Source organism: Scyliorhinus canicula, chromosome 5 (genome assembly GCF_902713615.1).
Source record: "Scyliorhinus canicula chromosome 5, sScyCan1.1, whole genome shotgun sequence".
NCBI classification, from domain to species: Eukaryota; Metazoa; Chordata; class Chondrichthyes; order Carcharhiniformes; family Scyliorhinidae; genus Scyliorhinus; species Scyliorhinus canicula.
The window spans coordinates 165976752-166002350 of NC_052150.1; the positions used below are offsets into that span (position 1 = coordinate 165976752).

The 25599-nt window shown below is 48.2% G+C and overlaps 1 protein-coding gene across 6 annotated transcripts in view; it reads left to right on the top strand.

The window, feature by feature from the left end:
* Positions 1-25599, top strand: part of adam22 (ADAM metallopeptidase domain 22) — a 480389-nt gene that overhangs the window by 132558 nt on the left and 322232 nt on the right. For all 6 annotated transcript variants that reach the window (XM_038797995.1, XM_038797996.1, XM_038797998.1 and 3 more), the window contains exon 5: positions 3111-3193. In XM_038797995.1, the coding sequence (XP_038653923.1) occupies positions 3111-3193 (83 nt within the window). The remainder of the gene's footprint in view (positions 1-3110; positions 3194-25599) is intronic.

A 25599-nucleotide genomic window follows, 5' to 3' on the forward strand; every position in this document is an offset into this window, starting at 1 on the left:
CTGCAGTCCGGCCACATCCAGCCGTGAATGGTGGTGCACAATTAAACAACTCGCTGGAGGAGGAGGCTCCACAGATACCCCCATGCTCAATGATGAAAGAGCCCAGAAGACAAGTGCAAAAGTCAAGGCTGAAGCGTTTGCAACAATCTTCAGCCAGAATTGCCAAGTGGATGATCCATTTCGGTCTGCTCCAAGGTCCCCAGCATCACTGTCAGTCTTCAGTCAATACTAATCACTCCAAGTTATATCAAGAAATTGCTGAAGGCAATGGGCCCTGCTAATGAAATGTTGGCACTTATAGCGAAAGGAATAAAGGAGTATAAATGTAAGGAAGTGTTGTTGGAACTATACTACGTATTGGTGAGACCACACCTGGAGTATTGTGCACAGTTTTGGTCCCCTTATTTGAGGAAAGATGCAGTGACATTGGAGGCAGTTCAGAGGCAGTTCACCCGGTTGATTTCAGTGATGTGGGTTTGTCGTATGAAGCGAGATTGAACAGTTTAAGCCTATACTCTCTAGAGTTGAGAAGAATGAGGGGAGATCAAATTGAAGCACGCAAGATGATAAAAGGTATGGATAAAGTAGACGTGGAGTGGATGCTTCCTCTTATGGGGCATTCTAGAACAAGAGATCATAGTCTTAGGATAAGAGGTAGCAAATTTAAAACAGAGTTGAGGAGAAACTACTTCTCCCAAAGGGTTGTGAATCTGTGGAATTCGCTACTCCAGAGTGCAGTGGATGCTGGGACAGTGAGTAAATTTAAGGAGGAGTTGGACAGATTTTTAATTGGTACTGGGTTGAACGGTTATGGAGAATGGGCAGCACGGTGGGGTTGAGGCCAGGATCAGCCATGATCGAATGGCAGAGCAGACTCAATGGGCCAATTTTCTCCTATATTTTATGAATACTTTGGCAATAGTACTGAAGACTTGTGGCTCCAGAAGTTGCCACACCGTAGCCAAGCTATTCCAGTACAGCTGCAACACTGACATCTATCTGTCAATGTGGATAATTACCCAGTTGTGTCCCGTACACAGGAAACAGGCCAAATCCAACCCAGCCAATAACCGCCCCATCAGTCTACTCTCCATCATCAGCAAAGTGATGGAAGGAGTGAGTCATCAACAGTGCTATCAAGCGGCACTTCCTCAGCAATAACCTGCTCATGGACGCCCAGTTTGGGTTCTGCCAGGGTCACTCAGCTCCTGACCAGCATTTGACCAAGGATGGCATCAAGGAGCCCTATCAAAACTGGAGTCAGTAGGAATCAGAGGGAAAACTCTCTGCTGGTTGGAGTCATACCTGACTCAAGGGAAGATGCTTTTGGTGGTAGGAGGTCAAACATCTCCACTTCAGGATATCGCTGCAGGAGTTCCTCAGGGTAGTGTCCTAGGCCCAACCACCTTCAGCTGTTTCATCAATGACCTCCCTTCCATCATAAGATCAGAAGTGGGAATGTTCGCAGATGACTGCACAATGTTCAGCACCATCCATTACTCCTCAGATAATGAAACAGTCCATACCAAATGCAGCAAGACCTGGACGATATCCAGGCTTGGGCTGACAATTGGCAATTACATTCATGCTACACAAGTGCCAGGCAATGACCATCTCCTACAAGAGAGGATTTAACAATCGACCCGTGACATTCAATGGCATTACCATCGCTAAATCCCCCATAATCAACACATGGGGGTTACCATTGATCAGAAACTGAACTGGACTAGTCACATTAATACTGTGGCTATCAGGGTAAGTCAAAGGCTAGGAACCTATGGCGAGTAACTAAACTCCTGACCCCCAAAAGCCTCATCACCATCTACCAGGCACAAGTCAGGAGTGTAATGGAATACTCTCCACTTGCCTGGATGAGTGCAGCTTGAACAAGACTCAAGAAGCTCAACACCATCCATGACAAAGCAGCCCACTTCATTGCTACACCTTCCACAAACATTCAATCTCTCCACCACTGACGAACAGTGGCAGCCGTGTGTACCGTCTACAAGATGCGCCGCAGGAACTCAACCAGGTTCCTTAGGCAGTATCTTTGAAACCCACGACCACTACTATCTAGAAGGGCAGAGCAGCAGATACCTGGGAATCCCACCACCTGGAGGTTCCCTTCCAAGTCACTCACCACCCTGGCTTGGAAATATATTGCCGTTCCTTCACTGTCACTGGGTCAAAATCCTGGAACTTCTCTTCTTAACAGCACAGTGGGTGTACCTACACCTCGGGGACTGCAGCAGTTCAAGAAGGCAGCTCACCACCACTTTCTGAAGGGAAACTAGGGATGGGCAATAAATAATAATTAGTAATCTTTATTGTCACAAGTAGGCTTACATTAACACTACAGAGAAGTTACTTTGAAAAGCCCCTAGTCGCCACATTCCGGCGCCTGTTCAGGTACACTGAGGAAGAATTCAGAATGTCCAATTCACTTAACAGCACATCTTTCGGGCCTTGTGGGAGGAAATTGTAGCACCCGGAGGAAATCCACGCAGACACAGGGCGAACGTGGAGACTCCACACAGACAGTGACCCAAGCCGGGAATCGAACCTGGGACCCTGGCGCTGTGAAGCAACAGTGCGAAGAACTGTGCTACCATACTGCTCTTAAGTGCTGGCCTATCCAGCGATGCCCACATGCAAATGAGTAAAAAAAAAGTAACTAAAACAAAAAATGCTTGAAAATCTCAGCAGGTCGGTGAGCATCTGTAAGGAGAGAAAAGAGCTAACGTTTCGAGTTCAGATGAGCTTTGAGAAAGGATCATCTGGACTCGAAACGTTCGCTCTTTTCTCACCTTACAAATGCTTCCAGACCGGCTGAGATTTTCGAGCATTTTCTCCTTTTGGTTTCAGATTCCAGCATCCGCAATAATTTGCTTTTATCCAGTTTTTAAAAAGTAGTCCATTTGACCTGTAATAAAAACTATGGTGAGATTTTATGCCTCAATATAACTCTATTACTTATGTCAAACTCTTATTTACATTAAACCTGGGTAGATATCACTTGAAAATATAATATAAATTCTGATAGTTTTCAATTAAATCTTCAATGTACAGAGCACAATGCTATATAGTCACAGTTTTCATTTTAATTACAGGTTGCAGAACACTGTTATTATCATGGCAAAATCCAAGGATATGCAGAATCCTCTGTGGCCCTTTCAACATGTTATGGATTACAGTAAGTGACAAGATATTCAGAATTTTCATATTTAATGTTGATTTTAAATTGCTTTGTTCTGATCTCGTTCTAGAAGGCATCAGAATTAGGGACAGAATTTTCCCTTCTAAAAACAAAGAACAAAGAAAAGTACAGCACAGGAACAGGCCCTTCGGCCCTCCAAGCTTGCGCCGACCATGCTGCCCATCTAAACTAAAATTTTCCGGGGTCCGTATCCCTCTATACACATCCTATTCATGTATTTGTCAAGATGCTCGTTAAATGTCACTATCGACCCTGCTTCCACCACCTCCTCAGGCAGTGAGTTCCAGGCACCCACTACCCTCCGTGTAAAACTCCTCTAAACCTTGCCCCTCACACCTTAAGCCTATGCCCCCTAGTAATTGACCCCTCTACCCTGGGAAAAAGTTTCTGACTATCCACTCTGTCTATGCCCCTCATAATTTTGTAGACCTCTATCAGATCGCCCCTCAACCTGCTTCGTTCCAGTGAGAACAAACCAAGTTTATTCAACCTCTCCACATAGCTAATGTCCTCCATACCAGACAACATCCTGGTAAATCTCTTCTGCACCCTCTCCAAAGCCTCCACATCCTTGTGGTAGTGTTGCGACCAAAATTGAGCACTATAGTCCAAGTGTGGCCTAACTAAGGTTCTATACAACTGCAACATGACTTGCCAATTCTTATACTCAATGCCCCGGCCAATGAAGGCAAGCATGCCGTCTGCCTTCTTGACTACCTTCTCCACCTGTGTTGCCCCTTTCAGTGACCTGTGGACCTGTACACCAAGATCTCTCTGACTGTCAATACTCTTGAGGGTTCTACCATTCACTGTATATTCCCTACCTGTATTAGACCTTCCAAAATGCATTACCTCACATTTGTCCAGATTAAACTCCATCTGCCATCTCTCCGCCCAAGTCTTCAAACGATCTAAAACCTGTTATATCCTCTGACAGCCCTCATCGCTATCCGCAATTCCACCAACCTTTGTGTCATCTGCAAACTTACTAATCAGACCAGTTACATTTGCCTCCAAATCATTGATATATACTACGAACAGCAAAGGTGGCAACACAACTAGTCACAGCCTTCCAATCAGAAAAGCACCCTTCCATTGCTACTCTCTGCCTTCTATAACCTAGCCAGTTCTGTATCCATCTTGCCAGCTCACCTCTGATCCCGTGTGTCTTCACCTTCTGTACCAGTCTGCCATGAGGGACCTTGTCAAAGGCCTTATTGAAATCCATATAGACAACATCCACTGGCCTACCTACATCAATCATCTGGAAACTATGGGAGTGATCTAATGGACAGGTTGCAACGTGTGCAAATCTGAGCGAGCAGTTAGATCACGGGAGAGTCCGAAATCGGGAACCCCGCCGGGTGCTGATCAGTGGGGGGTAAGAGATGAGCTCTTGAGGGAGCATGCCATCATTGTGGATTCACTCTGGGCTGGGGGGTGAGGGGCTTAGCACCCACGGATCCAACATGATATCACCTCCCCCCTCCCGAATCGTTTTTACCCATACCAGGGGCAACTGCAGCTTCTGCCTGTCTGTTTCAACAAACACCTCCAGGGCAGACGGTTGCCCATGGTAATGCGAAGGTCACTTGAATTCCCACTGACCGTGACAGCTCCTGGCCGCACAGATGAAGGCTTTTGCAAATATTAAATAGTAATGTGAGCACTTCACAGTTCCTAAGCGGATTTCCGTGGGTACACGTGCCTTGTTACTGCCCAGCATCCCAAACAGCTAGTAAGGCCTGGATACTTTGCCTGAACACTGGAAGCTCCAACACCACAGAGGCAGCAGCCTGCAATCAAACATCCAAAAGCTGGGCTGCAGCACTGGGAAAATCCCTGCGACCAGAGGGTGGCTGTGTGGATCGGGGAGGGAACCTGTGCCCTGTCCAATGACTGTTCTCGGCAGGCGCCTGGGGTCCAGTGCCGAGGTCCCCCTGCTGTGGCTGCGAGTGCGTGTGCAGGGCTGGGTTTCTCAGCACAACCGGCTCGTCAGATGGCAGCCTGAGCGATGGCAGGAAATGTAAGGGTGAGGGAGGCTTGGGGGGGGTGAAAGTACCGGGGTGAAAGCTATAACTGATTGTCGGTCTCGCACACTCTCCAATTCCTTACCGATATCACATTATGGGTGATATTGTAGACCTCGCAGTGTATGCATGGATGGCGAGTGATGCACCATCAATTTGACTCAAGACACATTTAGGATCCGAACTGTGGCTTTAATCAGCTAGTTGTTAGCCCGGTGGTCGACTACAGAGAATGGCCGACCGCCGGGAACTCTGGGTACTTATACCCTGCCTCGGAGGTGGGGCCTTCTTGCCTACTTGGAGAGCAGTCACATGACTAGTCCCAACCAATCGGACGAGAGGCACATGACCAGCCAGAGCCAATGGGAAGCCAGTGCTCTGCACCAATGGCAGTGCTCATATCCATACCACCACATTCACCCCTTGTGGAGAAAGAAGGTGGGGTGGAGTGTAAGTGCAAGAGAGAGAGGGGGGGGGGGGGTCCGAGGACTGGTGGTATGAGCAGCGAAAATCGATAAGGGTGAGCTGCTCACTGGCTCGTGGCAAAACAATACTACTACTAATAACAACAGAATAACACAAAAAATGTCCCATGGCCGCATCAGATGGAGATAATCAGCCTGTCGGGTGCCCATGGTGTTTTGGAGGACCGTCGCAGTGGAGCCGGTGATGTCGGGCCGATGGTCGTCCTTGCCTCTGGGAGCGTTGGTCGTAGATGTGTCTCCGTACCCGTGCCGGTGGTGGAGACGCTGTAATCGGGGAAGAGGGGCATGCGCGCTGGGGCGGGGCGCTGAGGGGGATTGGGGTTGGGGGGAGGTATTGATGTAGGGGGAGAAGGCTGCACACCGGCGGGTGCCAGGTCCCGATGCGGGACCGTATCCTGCCGACCGTCAGGATACTACACGTACGCATACTGCGGGTTAGCGTGGAGTAACTGGACTCGCTCAACCAACAGGTCGGACTTGTGCACCCGCACATGCTTCCGGAGCAAGATGGGCCCGGGGGTGGCCAGCCAGGTCGGGAGAGGGGATCCTGAGGATGACTTCCTGGGGAAAACAAGAAGACGTTCATGAGGTGTTTGATTAGTGGTAGTACAGAGGAGATACCGGATTGAATGCAGGCCGTCGGGAATGACTTCTTGTCAACGGGGAATAGGGAGATCTCTGGACCGTAGGGCCAGCAGGATGGTCTTCCAAATGGTGCCATTCTCCCGCTCGAATTGACCGTTACCCCGGGGCTTATAACTGGTCGTCCTGCTAGAGGCTATGCCCCTGCTGAGCAGGAACTGACGCAGTTCGTCACTCTTAAAAGAGGACCCACGGTCGCTGTGGATGTACGCGGGGTAACCGAACAGGGAGAAGATGGATAGGAGGGCCTTTATGACGGTTGTTGTGGTCATGTCGGGACAGTGAATGGCGAAAGGGAAGCAAGAGTATTCGTCGATAACACTCAAGAAATAAGTGTTACGGTTGTTGGAGGGGAGGGGACCCTTGAAGTCTATACTGAGACGTTCAAAGGGGCGGGATGCCTTGATCAGATGCGCTCGTTCGGGGCGATAGAAGTGCGGTTTGCACTCAGCGCAGACGTGGCAGTCCCTAGTGACGGTCCTGACTTCCTCGACGGAGTAGGGCAGGTTGCGGGTCTTAATAAAATGGTAGAAACGGGTGACCCCTGGATGGCAGAGGTCTGTGTGGAGGGAGCGGAGGCGGTCAATCTGCGCGCTGGCGCAGGTACCACGGGACAGGGCATCGGAAGGCTCGTTGAGCTTCCCAGGATGATACAAGATATCGTAGTTGTACGAGGTTGCAAGAGTCCGTGCCTCAGCTAGGCTGAGGGCGTTCTTCTCTAGCAATCGTTGGCGGATAGAAGGAGACTGCATGCCAGCAACGTAAGCGTCTCTGATTAGAAGTTCCATGTGCTCCGTCGCCAAAACTTGGAGACATGCGCACGTTCTCCCTAGAGCTGCGAGGGCCTGGTAAAACTCATCGAGGGACTCACCAGGGAACTGTTGTCGAGTCGTCAGGAGATGCCGTGCGTATACTTTGTTGACCGGCCGGAGAAAGTGTCCTTTGAGAATCTCCATGGCCACATCAAAGTCGCCGTCGCCCTCGATCATTCCGTAGACCGATGTGCCCACGCATGAGTGGAGGATGTGGAGTTTCTGCTCCTTGGTGGGCTTGCCGGCTGCAGTTGTCAGGTAGCTATTAAAACACGCCTGCCAGTGTTAAAAATTGCAGACGCATTTGCAGCATGCGGGCTGGTGCGGAGGCAGTCAGGCTTGATGCGAAGCTCCATTCCAAAACTCTAGCTGATTAAATTGATGTACCGTCAATTCGACTCAAGACACATTTAGGATCCGAACTGTGGCTTTAATCAGCTAGTTGTTAGCCCGGTGGTCGACTACCGAGAATGGCCGACCGCTGGGAACTCTGGGTACTTATACCCCGCCTCGGAGGCGGGCCTACTTGCCTCTCGACCAATTGGAGAGCAGTCACATGACTAGTCCCAACCAATCGGACGAGAGGCACACGACCAGCCAGAGCCAATGGGAAGCCAGTGCTCTGCACCAATGGCAGTGCTCATATCCATACCACCACAGCGAGGTCTTTGTAATTGAAGTGATCAGAGAACATACGGCTTTGTAAATGAACAAAACTGGTTGTGTACATCTGTATCCCATCGGATAAGGTCAAATCTTGTTCGCGCAGCAATCGTTCGCGTAACCTGTCGCTTTTGAGTCCAAAACAATTTGGTCCTTGATTAGAGAATCCTGCAGGTCTGGAAAATTGCAGGATTGTGCTTTAAGACGCAAGTCTGTTACAAAAGAGTCGAATGCTTCGCCTGATTTTTATAACGCATAGGAAAGACATATAATTTTTCTTCGGGTGATAGTAGTCATCGAAGGGTTCAATTATTTTATCATAGCTTTTCCTGTCGTCCTCCGAGGTAAATAGGAACTTGTTATACAAGTTAATTGCCTGGGGACCTGCTAGTCATCAGCATGGCCATTTTCCTCTGATCTGAGACCTCCTGGAGACCTCGGGCTTCCACATAAAAAGTAACTTGTTGTTTAAAAGCACGCCGGTTAGCATCTACGTTACCAGTCGTGAGAGCAGGCCGGGAGTCTTGAGTGCTTCAATCTCGCTTCACCTGGTCATTTTGAGTTTCACAGCTGATCACTTTCCTGTCGAGCCTCCGATTGTCCTAATCGATTTTTCTTGCCGTATCAAGTTTTTCACAATTGCACCCATTTAACATTCACTCCATGGTACCATGTAACTTTCTCTGTATGCACGGATGGGGAGGTCTTTGTAGTTGAAGTGATCAGAGAACATACGGCTTTGTAAATGTACAAAACTGTTTATTAATTAACTAAAACACGAATGGGTTTGTATGATGTAAGATCACAGTTGGATATTACGGCTAAATACAAACAACTATGGTTAACTCTTATTAATCACTGTTGACTTAGGAGCTGCTCGATATGCGACTGTACTCTGTTGTCGAGATTCTCCCTCTCTGTGCTGTCCAGGAGATTACCTCGCTCCATGAGGCCTGTCCTCCAGTGACTTACTCCTGCCACCATGCCACCTGTGGTCGAATACTAGAATCTCAGTCTATGCATAATCTTCACTTACAGTTCCGTTATTAAATTATACACAAATGATATTCTACGTCTCATTATATCCTCCTCTTTTTCAATATGATTGTTAAATCATTTACATGCACATATGTACTATTTAGAAAGACAGATTTAAAAAGTGGTCAAATTGTGCACATGCAATTATTTTTTTAAAGTGTCTGTATCAGTTTCTTGGCTGATTCTGCTGTTTCACTGTCTTCAATGTGTAGGGTGTTCTTTATCTTTTTTAAAAATAAATTTAGATTACCCAATTATTTTTTCCAATTAAGGGGCAATTTAGCGTGGCCAATCCACCTACTCTGCACATTTTTGGGTTGTGGGGGCGAAACCCACGCAGACACGGGGAGAATGTGCAAACTCCACACGGACAGTGACCCAGAGCCGGGATCGAACCTGGGACCTCAGCGCCGTGAGGCGGTTGTGCTAACCACTAGGCCACCGTGCTGCCCTTGGGCGTTCTTTATCTTGATCTTGTGGTGTTTAAATGTCTTCCCGGCTTTTGCTGCCAGCCCAACTTCCTGATTAAGTTTTGAAGGAAGTGGTTCCGCTTTATCTGGCTTCAGGGATTTCCTTGCTATGCCAGGGTTCACCGTTGTGCTGTTTGATGTCAGCTGGTGTCCATGTGCTGCAAGGTCACTCATCTCAGCATTTTGCTGCTTTATGATTAGCCGATCGTGTGGTGATTGTAGATCTGAGTAGATGCAATACAACTGAGCAAGCACTAGAGGGAGCACGGGAGAGCTATAAATACACAGGGACAGGAAGTGAGGACACACTTCACGGAAGGCAGAACTCGTAGCAGGACACAGACACACAGGCAGACAGCATTTGAGGTAGCCGTAAGTTAAGCTCTGAAGACAGAACAAATTCACAATAAAGCATCTTCTCCACCTTTGAGACTACGAGCTTTATTAAGACACGAGGAACAACACATGGTACCAAGAGTGGCTTCAGACGCTTACTACAGGACAACTCAGCTGCAGACACAGAAAGAACAAAATGGCATGGAAATCTCCTACTGGACATTGGACTTGGGAAGACATCGCTTATTCGAGGATGTGGCTTGGAACCCCACCTCAGCTGGACACGACCGGCAATGTAAGAAATGTCTGGAAACTATTTAAACAAATGTTCGATTTTTATATCATAGCTAATGATGTAGCAGCAGCCTCAGACGAAATTAAAATAGCAATGCTCATCGCAGGACATGAAGCTAGGAAAGTTTATAATGGATTAAAATACTCAAAAGATGAAGACAGCAACAACTTACAAACAATACTAAACAAATTTGAAGAGTACTGTAAGGAATTTGAACAGCACGGTATGCTCAGAGGCCAAACTGCACAGAGACTTAGTGATGCAAAACTCTACAAACAGAAAGGCTTCAGTTAAGAAATCGCGAGTGAAAAGTACAGATCAAAAAGAAGAAATAACTTGAATTTTTCACAAAGCTCAACACGAATCTACTCGTGGTAGATGAATCCAACCAAGATGGTTTAGTTTTCGAAGAATAATACTCAGACATGGCTGAGTTATTCGGATATGCTGATCACAGCATCAGCGACACGGTCGCAAAGCTCAACACGAATCTACTCGTGGTAGATGAATCCAACACCATGGCGCCATGGCAGATCGTCGATACATTGGATGACAGCAATACCCAAGAAGGAGACAACGCCACACAGAGAGCACAGAAAGACTCCACAGAGAGAGCGATGACAGGCTCCACAGTGAGAGTGATGAAAGACTCCAAAAGGGAAGCAAGCAAACACTCCCTGGCGAACACCATGCATGAACAAGACCATGAAGGTCAACCCGCCGTATCTGAGCAACCGCAAGCAGACTATGAAAGTCTACCAAGCTCACATAAACAAGAAGAAGACAATGTACATCTACCCACTGCATGCGAAAACAGTGACAAGGTGATCACACTCGACATACAGGAGGTACAGGATCACAGCAAGACTGACAGTTCTCAGCTTGTCTGTACAGAAGCACAGAGTAGAGCCACCCAAAAGTCCAGAGAGACCACGCCAATAGAAACCATGCAGATTTTGACTCCAGAAGAGGAGCGCCAAGAGTCCAGTGAGACCACATCAACAGAAACCATGAAAATTTTGACTCCAGAAGAGAAGCGCCAAGAGTCCAGAGAGACCACGTCAATTGTAATGATGAAGATTTTGACTCCGGAAGAGGAGCACCAAGAGTCCAGAGAGACCGCGTCAAATGAAATCGCGAAGAATTTGACTCCAGAAGAGAGGCACCAAGAAAGCAAAGACGACGAATCAAATCCACCACAAGTGACTGATGTCACCAGCATCAATGCAACATCAGATCATTCTCACCATTCTCGAGACAAAACGTTCAATGACTCAAATTATCCACACGGGACACTCATTGAGCATAACAAGAAAAACAAAAGCCAAAAGAAGCACAGCAGAAACGAGAACAACAACAGCAAGAACAAAAGCAACATGAAGCGCGACAAGAACAACAAAAATCAAAAGAAGCACAGCAGAAACGAGAATAACAACAGCAAGAACAACATGAAGCGCGATAAGAACAAAAATCGCAAGAAGCACTGCAGAAACAAGAACAACAGCACCAACAAAAACTACAAGCACAACGACAAAAACTACAAGAAGAACAACAAAACCAACAAGAAGCATAACAAAGATAGCGACAACAACAAAGACAGAAACGACAAAAACAGCAACAAGAACGGCAGCGAAAACAACAAAGACAGGAAGGACAGAAACAACAGCAATGAAACAACGACTTGTACAAAATGGTACAACTCTGCACATGAAGGACAATGCTACAGCACACTGCAAAACAATGACACGACTGCAAACATGCCATGGGATGACAACGAATCACACAAACACACATCTGCTCCAGAACAAGCAAGCACACCAGCTTTCAAGGCAGATGACATAATAAATCGATACCACAAGCACAGAAAAATGTCCATGTCAGTCAACATCAGTGGTTCGACCATGCAAACACCTCGGGATGACGCATTGGTTACTTAAAATAACAAGAACACCGACAACATTCACCACGTCAACAACAACAAAAGAAAAAACTCAGTGAACAAATTCATCAAGTTTGGACTCATAAATGTTTTTATTAAGAGTGGACTCATAAATATAAATTAGCTTTGTAAAATATGCAATAGCACCATCACTTGTATAGATACACATATCATAAGTAACTGTTTTGTACAATTTTCTTTAACGATGTACAGAAAATATGTAAAGAAAAAAGGGGGGATGTGGTGATTGTAGATCTGAGTAGATGCAATACAACTGAGCAAGCACTAGAGGGAGCACGGGAGAGCTATAAATACACAGGGACAGGAAGTGAGGACACACTTCACGGAAGGCAGAACTCGTAGCAGGACACAGATACAGGCAGGCAGCATTTGAGATAGCCGTAAGTTAAGCTCTGAAGACAGAACAAATTCACAATAAAGCATCTTCTCCACCTTTGAGACTACGAGCTTTATTAAGACATGAGGAACAACACAGATCATTTTCTATGATTCAGGCAAGGGAGGGACCTAGAGGGGGAGGCCGGTGACGGTGCTAGGTGTACAGGCGTCGCTGGTCATTTAAAGAGATGTCGGACAGCATATGTTGCAGGAGGGTCCGCCTCAACAAGGGGACAGTGCGGCACCTGTGCCATGTCCTTGCAGACGTGTCACCATGTGGAGGAGGAGGATACCTGCACAGAGGGCCGTCAAGGTCACAGCAGCCCTGAACATTTACGCCTCTGGTTCATTCTGAGCTCGAGCGGGGACTTGTTCGGCATATCCCAACCAACAGCCTCCAAGTATACCGTGAAGTTATGGATGCCCTGTTTGCCTGGGCAGCTGACTATATAAACTTTGGACTGGACCAAGCGCATCACAATGCCCAAGCAGCAGGATTCTCCCCCATCGTCAGGATGCTCAGATCCAGGCGGACAATAGATGGCAACTTGGCACGCCTGGGAGAACCCTACGTTAACAGGAAGGGGTTCCATTCCCTGAATGTTCAACTTGTGTGTGACCACCATCTCAAGATCATGCACGTGTGTAAACACTTCCCATGGAGTTTGCATGACAACTACATCCTGGGGCAGATGGAGATCTCCGGCATCTTCGACGACCACTCCAGGATGACCGGTTGGCTCTTGGGGGTTAAGGGGTACCCGTTTAGGTTTTGACTAATGGCGCCAGTGCGGAGGCCGGTGACCAACGAGGAGACCCAATTTAATGAGACTGTCATTCAGTGGTGTATCGGACTGCTTAAAATATGGTCCCGATGCGACTTATGGTGGCGCGTGCGAGCGGGGCAGTCGCGCTGGAGAGAGGCTCCCGCCGGTCCGCGGCATTTCGGCGTTTTCCGGGGGTTTCTCCATGGTTTCGCCAGTTGGGATTTCGTCGGCCGTTGGGGCCTGAGGGACGAGCACCGAATCGGGCCGGTGGGGATCCCGTGACCGGAGGAGCAGGGGCATCGAGCCCGAAGCAAGCGGCAGGGAGGAATGTGGCCTGAGGCGAGGCTGAATCCAGCACAGATGTAATGGGGGAGCAGCAAAAACCGGATGGCCCCTCCCACTGAAAATGCATGTTTGGGATGTTTGCAGTCCAGTCCCAGGAGAAGAGATGTTTTGAACTTTAATTTAAAAAAAAATTATTTAAAAAGTTTTTTTAATTATAAAATTTTTTTTTAAATTTACTTTTTCATTTTTTTTATTTGTTATTTTTATTTATTTACTTTTATTATTTTATTTTTTATTATTTATCTCAAGATTGAAGAAAGAAGGAGCAAAAGATTAAGTGGTTAAGGGATGCCAAAAAACAGCTGGAAAGAAGGGAGGAAACGCAGATTCGCCGCCAAAGGAGAGGACCAGTAAAAGCGCTGACAAGATGGCGGATGCCGGACCGCGAGGAGGGGCCGCACTACTTGCAGTGAAAAGGATGGCCAAGGTGATGGCTGTGGAGCTGGAGAAGCAGTTTGCGAGGCACATGGAGGCGTTGAGCAAAGAGATGGCGGTCGTACTGAGATCATTGGTGCAGGAGGCAATTGCCCTGGTGAGGGTGGATGTGGCAAAGCCATCGGCCGAGGTGAGAGAACGGGGGAAAAGATGAAGGAAGTGGAGGAGGCCATGTTGCAGCACAGCGACCAGCTCACCTCGATGGGAGATGAACTACAGAGGGTGGTGGAGGTCAACAGAAGACTCCGAGCAAAGCTCGAGGACTTAGAGAACCGCTCGAGGCAGAAAAATCTGAGAATTGTGGACTTACCTGAAGGGGCAGAGGACTCGAGGCCAACAGAGTACTTTGCTAAGAGGCTGGCGGAGTTGACGGGGGAGGGTGAAGACTCCTCCCGGTATGAACTGGACCGAGCTCATCAGTCGTTAAGGCCGAAACCCAAAGTAAACAAGTCGCCGAGAGCAGTAATTATCTGCTTCCATAAATACCACACGAAGGAGAAGGTGTTAAGCTGGGCAAAGCAGAAGCGGGAGGTGCAGTGGGATGGTGCTAGAGTTCGGATTTACCAGGACTTGACGGTCGAGTTGGCAAAGAGACGAGCGGCGTTCAGCCGAGTGAAGACGGCACTGTACAACAAGGGACTACGATTTTGTATTGTGTACCCGGCGAAGCTGAGGGTGAAATACGACACCAAAGATTTTTATTTTGAAACAGTGGAGGCTGAGGTGTTCATGAAGGCGGAAGGCTTAGGACAGAAGTGAGGAGTGGAGCTGGAAGAAAGATTGTGGACTGTGATTGGGGAGCTGGAAAATTGCATAGGCTAGATTGTTTTTCTTTTTCTTCTGTGACTGGGTGGGAGGGGACAGTATGCTTTATTGTTTTGGGGGAGAGGGGGACCACCCGCATTAGCTAACTAAAGTCGGCTCATGAACGGAGGTGAGGTGAGAGGAGGGCTGCGGACATTGGAGCCTGGTTAGCAGGTTTTGATGGGCCGACGAGGCGACCAAGTTTTGTGGGGGGGGGGGGACACGATACTGGGTAAGAGTTTTTCAAGGGGAAGTGCAGGGAGGGTTTCTGGGAGGGGGTGCGATGTTAATAATGGAAAGGGACGGGTCAGGCTCATGGGGCAGGGCCCGCTGGTATGATGGTGGTAGATAAGAAGGAGGGGGGAGAGACCCCCAGTTAGGATAGTCACGTGGAACGTGAGGGGGCTGGGAGGCCCAGTCAAGAGGTCAAGGGTGCTTGCACATCTTAAAAGTTTGAAGGCCAAAATAGCAAAGCTGCAGGAGGCTCACCTGATGGTGAGGGACCAGGTGAGACCCCCAGGTGGGGCTGTCCCCGACTTGGACACACACAAGCTGATAGGGGGGGGGGGGGGAACTGGAACTTGGTGCAGGAGCCAAAATTGGGCAGGTCACGGTCGTGCACTCACTGGTCCCGTCCGGGGGGGGGGGGGGGGGGGGGGGGGGGGGGGGGGGGGGGGGGGGGGGGGGGGGGGGGGGGGGGGTTGGGGGGGGGGGGGGGGGTAGAGGTGCTGGCTGGGCTAATGGCATTAATGGGAGGGGTGGACCCTTGGAGGTTTCTGCACACAAGGGTGCAGGAGTACTCGTTTTTCTCGGCAGTCCATAAGGTGTACTCGCGGATTGGCTTTCTCATGGTGGGGAAGGTGCTGCTGGCTGAGGTTAATGGGTCGGAGTACTCGGCAATTGCAACATAAGATCATGCTCCGCATTGGGTGGATATGGCACTGGAGAAGGGGATGGTACAGAGACCAGGGTGGAAGTTAGATGTTGGACTGTTGGGGGGCCGAGGGTTCTGTGACAAAATTGAAAAAGTAATTGAGGAATATGTAGGTTTTAACTGTACGGGTGAGGTGTCAAAGGCGGTTGTCTGGGAGGCTTTAAAGCCATGGTGAGGGGTGAGGTGATCTTGTTCAAGGCTAGGCTAGACAAAGAGGAGAGGATTGAATGCCAGAGGGTAATAGATGAGATGTTGGAGGTGGACAGGAAGTATGCAGAAGATAGGGACCCAGTGCAGTTGGAAAAGAGGACGGAACTCAAGGCGAGCTTTGACTGACTATCTACTAGGAAGCCGTTACGCCAATTGAGGCGAGCAAGGGAGGCAGTTTACGAGCATGGAGAGAAGGTATGTTGGTGGGTCAGCTCCGTAGGAAGGCTGAGGCAAGGGAAATTAGCCAGGTGCGGGACAGGGCAGGGAAGTTGGTGGTAGCTCCAGATCAGATTATCAAGGTCTTTAAGGAATTCTATGAGAGGTTGTACAGGACAGAGCCACTTGGGGGAGGCCGGGAGGTGCAGGAATTTCTAGATGGGCTGGAGTACCTGAGGTTAGGGGAGCGGGACAGGGCTACATTAGAGGGGGCGATAATGGAGCAGGAGATAAAATATGTGATTGGGAGGATGCAGTCGGGGAAGGTGGCAGGGCCGGCTGGGTTTCCGGTGGAATATTATTAAAAATTCAAAAATAAGTTGGTATCGCTGATGGTGGGGATGATTGAGGAGGCGATAGGGAAGGGGGTGCTACCACAAACTTTGGGGCAGGCATTGATTTCCCTGTTACTGAAGAAAGGTAAGGACCCGACGGGGTGTGGGTCGTATAGGCCCATATCACTTTTAAACGTGGACGCAAAGATATTGGTGAAGGTACTGGCAGGTAGGCTGGAGGAGTGCCTCACAAAGGTGATAAGTGAAGATCAGATGGGGCTTGTAAGAGGGAGGCAGATCTTTTCGAACATTAGGAAGGTATGAGGGTATTGAATGTGGTTATGGTACTGGCGGAGGTTAAGGAAACAGAGGTGTCTGTGGCATTGGACACCAAGGATGCATTTGACCGGTTAGAATGGGGGTACTTGATGGCACTTCCAGAGCAGTTTGGAATTGGACCCAGATTTGTGGACTTGGTAAAGCTATTATATAAGGAGCCAGTGTCTGCACAAATAACATAAGCTCAAAATACTTTCCTCTCCACCGTGGGACTAGGCAGGGATGTCCTATGTTCCTCCCTGCTGTTTGCACTCGCGAATGAGCCATTGGCCATCGCATTAAGAAGTTTGGGAGTATGGAAAGCGATAGTGCGGGGAGGGATAGAGCATAGGGTGTCCTTATATGCCGATGACTTGTTATTATATATGTCGGAACCAAGTGTGTCAACAGGGGGACTACTGGAGCTGCTTCGGGTGTTTGGGTCTTTCTCAGGGTACAAATTAAATCTAGACTCACTTTAGATACCTGCGGGTGCAGGTTGCTCGAGATTGTGGGGGGGGGGGGGGGCTCCTAAGTACAAGCTGATCAGGCACGGTGGGATGGTCTCCCTCTGTCATTGGCGGGTCGGGTACAGGCGGTTAAAATGAATGTGCTGCCCCGATTCCTGTTTATATTTAAATGTCTGCCGATTTTCCTGCCAAAGGCATTTTTTAGAGAGATTGAAGGGATGATTACCTCATTCATATGGGGAGGGAAGGTAGCCAGAATTAAAAAGGTGCTACTACAGAGAGGAAGACAGGCAGGGGGTTTAGGTCTTCCGAACCTGATTTATTATTACTGGGCGGCGAATGTGGAGAAGGTACGGAGATGGGTCAGAGGGGTTGACTCACATTGGGTCAGAATGGAGGAGAGTTTGAGTAGTGGGTCGGGATTGAAGGCACTAGCGACAAAGCTGCTCCCGATGGCCTCCAGGGTGATACTCAGGGAGTCCGGTAGTAATAGCTTAGTTGAGAATTGAGGCAGTTTCGACAGAAATTCGGGTTGGGGGCAGGGTCAAGGGAAATGTCGATTTGGGGGAACCATAGATTTGAGGCAGGGAAGTGGGATGGAAATTTTTGGAGATGGGAGGAGAAAGAAATTAGGACACTAAAAGATTTATTTCTTGGGGGTCGTTTTGCAGGACTGAAGGAGCTGGGAGCGAAGTATGGGCTGGAGCAGGGGGAAATATTTAGATACATGTAGGTTTGAGACTTTGCCAGAAAGGAGATATAGAGCTTCCCAGTAAAGCCAGCTTCCACATTGCTGGAGGAGGTGTTCACGACGGGGGGACTGGAGAAGGGGGTAGTATCGGCGGATTACGAGGCTATTTTGGAGGAGGAGAAGGCCCCGCTAGAAGGGATCAAGGCAAATTGGGAGGAAGAGCTGGGAGAGGGTATCGAGGCAGGGTTCTGGGGTGAGGTGCTCCGGAGGGTGAACGTCTCCACCTCGTGTGCGAGGTTGGGGCTGATACAGCTGAAGGTAGTGTATAGAGTGCACCTTACAAGGGTGCCGGCTCTTTGAGGGTGTAGAAGATGTGTGTGTACGTTGCTGGGGGGCCCGCAAACCACGTTCATATGTTTCGGTCCTGTACAACGTTGGAGGATTACGGGAAGGAGGTGTTCATGGTAATCTCTAAAGTGGTGCGTGTGAAACTGGACCTGGCCCCTCGGGAGGCCATATTCGGGGTGTCGGACCAGCCGGGGTTGGAAATGGGCGTGGAGGCAGATGTTGTAGCCTTCGCCTCGTTGATCGCCCGAAGGCAGATCCTGTTAGGGTGGAGATCAACCTCTCCACCCTGTGCCCTGGCGTGGCGGACCTGCTCGAATTCTTAAAGGTCAAATTTGAACTGAGGGGAAGGATAGAGGGTTTCTACAATTCATGGGCATTATTCATGATGCCCTTTCGAGAATTGGATCACATCGAACATTAGAGGGGTTGGGGGCTGGGAAGGTTGGGGGAGGGGGACTGTATGTGTTAATGGTGACCGTGGGTGATTCCTGATTCCTTTTTGTCATTTGTTTATGTTAACATGGGCCAATATCTGGGGTTTGGTGGGAGAATGGGATCGTTGTTATTGATATGGGGATTGACATTACATTCGTTACTGATTATTGTTTATTGTTGGGTGTAAATTTGGGAGAAAATGTGAAAAAGGAGGAGAATAAAAAATATTTTAAAAAAAAATATGGAAGGGAAAAACCTGCTGGAAGTCACACGACAGAGAATGCACTTCCTTAATGGTTGTTTGCATTTGCCACTCTCACAATCTCTCTGTTAATGCTCAAATGGAGCAACTGTATTGTGAAATACACCTGCAGAGTCTCATTAAAGTGCACCAAAAGGCAATGACTTCAATTGGATCTTCTTTAGGAATTGTCCTCTTTTCTCTCAGCTCCGACTCTGTTTCAAAGTTGTGGCTCTAAGCAGTTTGAGAGTGCCCCCTGAAAAGAGCTCTTAGTCCAGCCAAGGGCCCCTCCCAATGCCTCAGACCCCTCCTGAGCAGATTTCCCTCCATTTTAAATTTTTAAAAATGTTATTACAAACATGTATCAAAACAGGTTACAACAAATAAACACCCTGGGATACATACCTCCCAGCAATCAACTATGCAGTCTGGACAGCACGGTGGCGCAGTGGTTATCACTGCTGCCTCACAGCGCCGAGGTACCAGGTTCAATCCTGGCCCTGGGTCACGATCCGTGTGGTATTTGCACTTTCTCCCCGTGTTTGCGTGGGTTTCACCCCCACAACCCAAAGATCTGCAGGGTAGGTGGATTGGCCACGTTAATTGGCCCTTAATTGGAAAAAATGAATTACTACTCTAAATTAAAAAAATATAGTCTGTACAAATGTATTCCCCTTTTTCAACCCCTCCCTCCCCCGCGACAAACAGCTCCTCAAACACGGTCATAAACATCCCTCACCTTTTCTCAAACCCCTCTGCAGAGCCACTTAAAACATACTTTATCTTCTCCAATGCAGGAAGGCGTACAGATCACCTAATCAAGCTGCTACCACCGGTGGTGATGCCGACCGCCACTCCAGCAAAATTCCGCGTCGTGCAATCAGAGAGGCGAAGGCCACAACATCGGCTTTCCTCCTCTCCATGAACTCCGGCTGCTCTGAAACCCCAAATATTGTCACCAAAGGGTCTGGGTCCACCTCCTCCTCCACTATTCTGGATAAGGCTAAGAACACTCCCGCCCAGAGCCATCCCAATTTTTCGCAACCCCAAAACATGTACGCGTGATTCAGAGGTCCCCGCCCACACCTCTCCCACTCATCTGCTGCTACCTCGCCCGAGTCATATGTGCACCACCTTAAACTGTATCAGGCTTATCCTTGCACAAGAGGAGGTTCCATTTACACGACGCAGTGCCTTACTCTTTACTCCCCAATTGGTCTCCTCTCCCAACTTCCTTTCCCATTTCTCCTTGATCTTCACCACCCGCTCGCCTCCTTGCTCCCCCAGTCACTTGTATATATCCCCAATTCTTCACTCCCCTTCCACATCCGGAAGCAGCAGACGCTCCTGTGCGTGTGATTCGCTGGCACCCGCCCAGACATCTGAAACTCATCTGCTACCCACTGAAAGAACCCACTATTCCCGCCCGAGTCATATGCACCCTGTGCACCACATTAAACTGTATCAGGCTCATCCTTGCACAAGAGGAGGTCCCGTTTACCCTACCCAGTGACTCACTCATTATTCCCAATTGATCTCCCCTCCCAACTCCGCTTCCCATTTCTTATCCCTTCTGCGCATGCGACGACCTAAAATTGACACGGGCAATATAATATTCCAGGCAATACGGCAGATAATCCCTTCAATTGGCTCCATAATTGTCATCAGCCCCTCTTGCAATGCAAGCCTCCGCTGCCAACCCAATTGTCGCACAAGTGCAGGATGACGTCGGGATGAGCGCCTGTAGTCATGGCATGCTATTTTATACTGTTCCAGATTGGACCCGCACCTGTCTGGGACACAAAATTCTGCTGTTAAATTTTTAGATGGGGGAGGGCGGGGGGGAAAGTAACTTGCAATTTACATTGATTCCCTGGTGGTAGGCAGTGGATATTTCTAGGTATAATGAGGATGTGCTAGTCACCTAATTCTTAGAAAATCTTCCTGAATGGAGCAAGCTTATGAAAACCTTAATTAATTTAAATCCCCATCTTCTTTTGCAGTTTGCACTTAATCTATTTTAAGAACAGATAACAAGTTTTAAAGCACATCCATCATTATTAATGCCCACATTGGAATGCCCAGAGATCTGTGCATAATTTTGAGAAGCTGTTCTAATTTCTAGGCCTTAAGAATTACAAAAATTCATTCCTATATTTTATCACTTCAATGAATGATGGTAAATTACACATTTTTAAATAGAAAATAGAGTAGATTTTGAATTTGTAACAGTTTTGTTGCTTTATTGTGGCCCAAACTCAGTAAGCAGGAGATTTATACATCAAATGAAGGGGAGAGCGATCATATAGCTGTTTGAAGATCTTAAAATTCTCTTTTGTCTAACATTGGCCAAAAATATATGTGATTTTATTGGAGATGTAGTGAACCTGATAATGTTTTGATTAGTCTATTTACACAAATACAAAAGAAGTGTTGTTCTTGCAAGTGATACATTATAAAGGGTTCATTGTAAATGTTTAGAGATGTTAAAATAACTGTGCTGCTGCATTCATATTCATGTTTAGGACACAGGAATGATGAAAGCGCTGCATAAGGGATAGCACCCTCATTCTCCTCTACGCCAGACTCAGCCCTTGACTGGATTGTTTAATGCCTGCTGGAAAACACCAACTGGGGGCAGCTTTTATCCACTCCAAGGATCTCTACACTTACTAACCAATACATGCTACGCATGCACCCTGTAGTTGCCAGTACGCAGATCTTGCATCCACTGATAATGTGGCTGTGGAAAAGATCATGTACTTACAGCCTGAGCCATAGTGGCATACATGAGCTGGATGGAGATCTCTAGCCTCTGCCCAAGACCGTATGCTGCCTCAGGAAACTCTGATATGCAGGAGCACATCTCTTGCTGCTATTCAACGTGGAACCTTCTTTCATGTGCTCCCGGGGTTCTGCACCTGTGTCCAGGGCTGTCTCTGTCCATCATCTGCCAGAGGGACTGGCCACAGCTCCCTCTGCCTCTGGCACCACCTCCTGCACAACATTGCAGCAACCATCACCCTGCACCAATATATCTAAATGTGCATGAGAACCCACCGAGGGGGAGAATATTTGCGCTGGTGGATGGTGCACTTCTATGGTGCGAAGGTGCTCTTCTTTTCCCTTATGCAGCTGAGGGCCGGTGAAAGTAGAGGGAGAGGGCCCCCCTGGCTTGGCCATTTTCACCTGTGGGAGACAGAAGAAGGGATGATGAGAGCTAGCCTAGGAGAGTAGAAATCTTTGCCATGTTGAGACTACCCAATGTTACTTTGTATGTAACATGCAATGTGATGGTGTGGAGTCTACCTTCCCTTAAAGATCAATTTGCCTTCTGTAGTCACTAGGTTCACCAGGAGCTCTAGTTTAACTGTCAAGCCTTACAACCTCCACTCCCACTATCCAGGCTAACTCCATTGCTGTCATTTCCATGAGGGTTGTTCAATATAGAAATGGCACCCCCTCTTCCCATTTCAACCCTCTACCTCCCATTGCGCATGCATTCCTCCTGCATGGACAAAGATCATGGGATAAGCCTCTGTTTTCCTTTGTGTTCAGTGTCACCTGTCCCAACCCATTTGGAGATGTGTGTCTCAGTGGTGACAGGTCATCAGCAGTGCTGCAATCCCTGTGGGGAGGTGGAGTGTAGTGGCATTGTTATTGGATTAGTAATCCAATCACCCGGGGCAAAAACTAGGGACCAGGGTTCAAATCCCACCCAGGTGGTGAATTCAATACAAATCTTGAATTAAAAGTCTAATGATGACCATGAAACCATTGTTGATTGTTGGAAAAAACCCATCTAGAACATAGAACATTACAGCGCAGTACAGGCCCTTCGGCCCTCGATGTTGCACCGTCCTGTGAAACCCTTCTAAAGCCCCTCTACACTATTCCCTTATCGTCCATATGCCTATCCAATGACCATTTGAATGCGTTTAGTGTTGGCGAGTCCACTACTGTTGCAGGCAGGGCATTCCACGCCCGTACTACTCTCTGAGTAAAGAACCTACCTCTGACATCTGTTCTATATCTATCTCCCCTCAATTTAAAGCTATGTCCCCTCGTGCTGGACATCACCATCCGAGGAAAAAGGCTCTCAATGTCCACCCTATCTAATCCTCTGATCATCTTGTATGCCTCAATTAAGTCCCCTCTTAACCTTCTCTAATGAAAACAGCCTCAAGTCCTTCAGCCTTTCCTCATATGATCTTCCCTCCATACCAGGCAACATTCTTGTAAATCTCCTCTGCACCCTTTCCAATGCTTCCACATCCTTCCTATAATGTGGCAACCAGAACTGCACACAATACTCCAAATGCGGCCGCACCAGAGTTTTGTACAACTGCAACATGACCTCATGGCTCCGAAACTCAATATCTCTACCAATAAAAGCTAACACACCGTACGCCTTCTTAACAACCCTCTCAACCTGGGTGGCAACTTTCAGGGATCTATGGACATGGACACCGAGATCTCTCTGCTCGTCCACACTGCCAAGAATCTTACCATTAGCCCAGTACTCTGTCTTCCTGTTATTCCTTCCAAAATGAATCACCTCACATTTTTCTGCATTAAACTCCATTTGCCACCTGTCAGCCCAGCTCTGCAGCTTATCTATGTCCCTCTGTAACTTGTAACATCCTTCTGCACTGTCCACAACTCCACCGACTTTAGTGTCATCTGCAAATTTACTCACCCATCCTTCTACGCCCTCCTCCAGGTCATTTATAAAAATGACAAACAGCAGCGGCCCCAAAACAGATCCTTGTGGCACACCACTAGTAACTGGACACCAGTCAGAGCATTTCCCATCAACCACCACCCTTTGTCTTCTATCAGCTAGCCAATTTCTGATCCACACCCTGAATCCCATGCCTCTGTATTTTCTGCAATAGCCTACCGTGGGGAACCTTATCAAACGCTTTACTGAAATCCATATACACCACATCAACTGCTTTACCCTCATCCACCTGTTTGGTCACCTTCTCGAAGAACTCAATGAGGTTTGTGAGGCACGACCTACCCTTCACAAAACCTGGTTCACTAATGCCCTTTATGGAAGCAAATATGCCATCCTTTCCTGGTCTGGCCTATATGTGACTCCAGATCCATAGCTAAAGCAATGTGGTTGACCCTCAAATGCCTTCTGAAATGGAGGGCAGTTAGAGACCAGAAGTAAATGCTGGTCTAACCAGTGATGCTCACGTCCTGTAAACGATTTTAAAAAAAATCCCATTAGGTATTAAGTGTCTTGGGAACACACCTTCCCATTCTGAGGAGCTTAGGATCCTCATGTGTTTTATCGACTGGTGGGTGCAAGCTCAGAGACTTGTTCAGAGGGGGTGGAGGTTGCAGTCTCCTTGTCACTGTTGACACTGAATCTAAGGCCTCCATGTCTCACGTGTGCCTCTCACTGTAGCACTAACCTGGAGACAGGCCTTCTTAGTCTCAGCTGGTGGCCTCCTTCATGCAACCACGGCAAAAAGAAGCTCCCTCCTCCTCTTCACACCCTCCACCACAGGACTCGGGTCCACATCAATGAAGTGGGGGGCTTCCCCAGCTGGGTGTTAGGTCCCCTGCACTCTTAAGTCATCTCACCTTTCTTTGGACATGTGGAACGCTTTGGCACAATCCACCGTTCTCAACTTCATGACAACCAGCAGCCTAAGTGCTAACTGACCCACTTTGCTCTTGTCCCCATTGGCTCCAATTGAATACTAAACCTATATCCATATAAGTTAAGGGTTCACTCATGTGAAAGTGGTGACTTTCATCAGTTTCCCATTGAAGGTGTGTTTCTGCCTCCATGGTGAAAGCCCCTCCCAAACTGATTGCCAAACATTTTGGAGTTTATTTCCAACGTAGCAGCTGCTGCAAAAGTTGTGAAACATAACAATCTCAATAACTCAACTTGTGATCAAACAATTTGCTGTGACTTTGCAAACTGAAAAATAAACAAACTTTATCTTGGTGTGCTGTGATTTTTTGTCATTGATTTAAAGCATGATTTTAATAATTTATATAGTTCATTTTAGCTATAATTTTACAAAATAAATATGGGCAATTAATGAGTTAACAGAAATTAGGAATTGTAATCTTGTGTGCGATTAAACGGGACAAGTTCTAAGTGCTGTAGCGGGCAAGGTTTCCCATGCACTCCTCAGTGACCGTGTTAGTGAGCTCCTGATTGCTATCGAATGGCTTTCAGTCATTTTTTTTAGGCTCTTGTGAGTTCCTCACCAGGCGACCCCATTATTTTCATTACTGGGGAACTGAGTTCGCTAGCCAGACCATTTTGAAAGGGTGCCCGATTACTAGGTGAGCTTGTGGGTCCCTCACACTCCCCATCCATGGGCAATGTCATCCTCCACTCACATGGGCACAACTCCACACCACCCCAAGGGCGGACACCTCGCTACGGGGCTGCTGAGATCCCCCATTTTCATGCCCCCTCCAACCTTTCTGGGACCCCACTCTTCACCCCCCCAAAACCTTCTAGAGGCCCCTTCACAGCCACTCTTCACACCCCCCCCCCCCCCCACCCTCCGTGCCCCGGCATATCACACCTTTTACGGGCACCGCTCCCCTCAGGTCCTGATCCATGGCAGTGCCACCTAGGCACCCAGGCATTGCTGCCCTGCCAGCCTGGCTTTGCCACCTGGCCAACTGCCATTTGCCAACTGCCACTGTGGCAGTGCTAAGATGTCAGCCGGGCAGTGCCAAGGTGTCAGGGGTAGAGCCTGAGTGCCACCCTGTCCTGTCCTTGACCATCCAAGGGCCG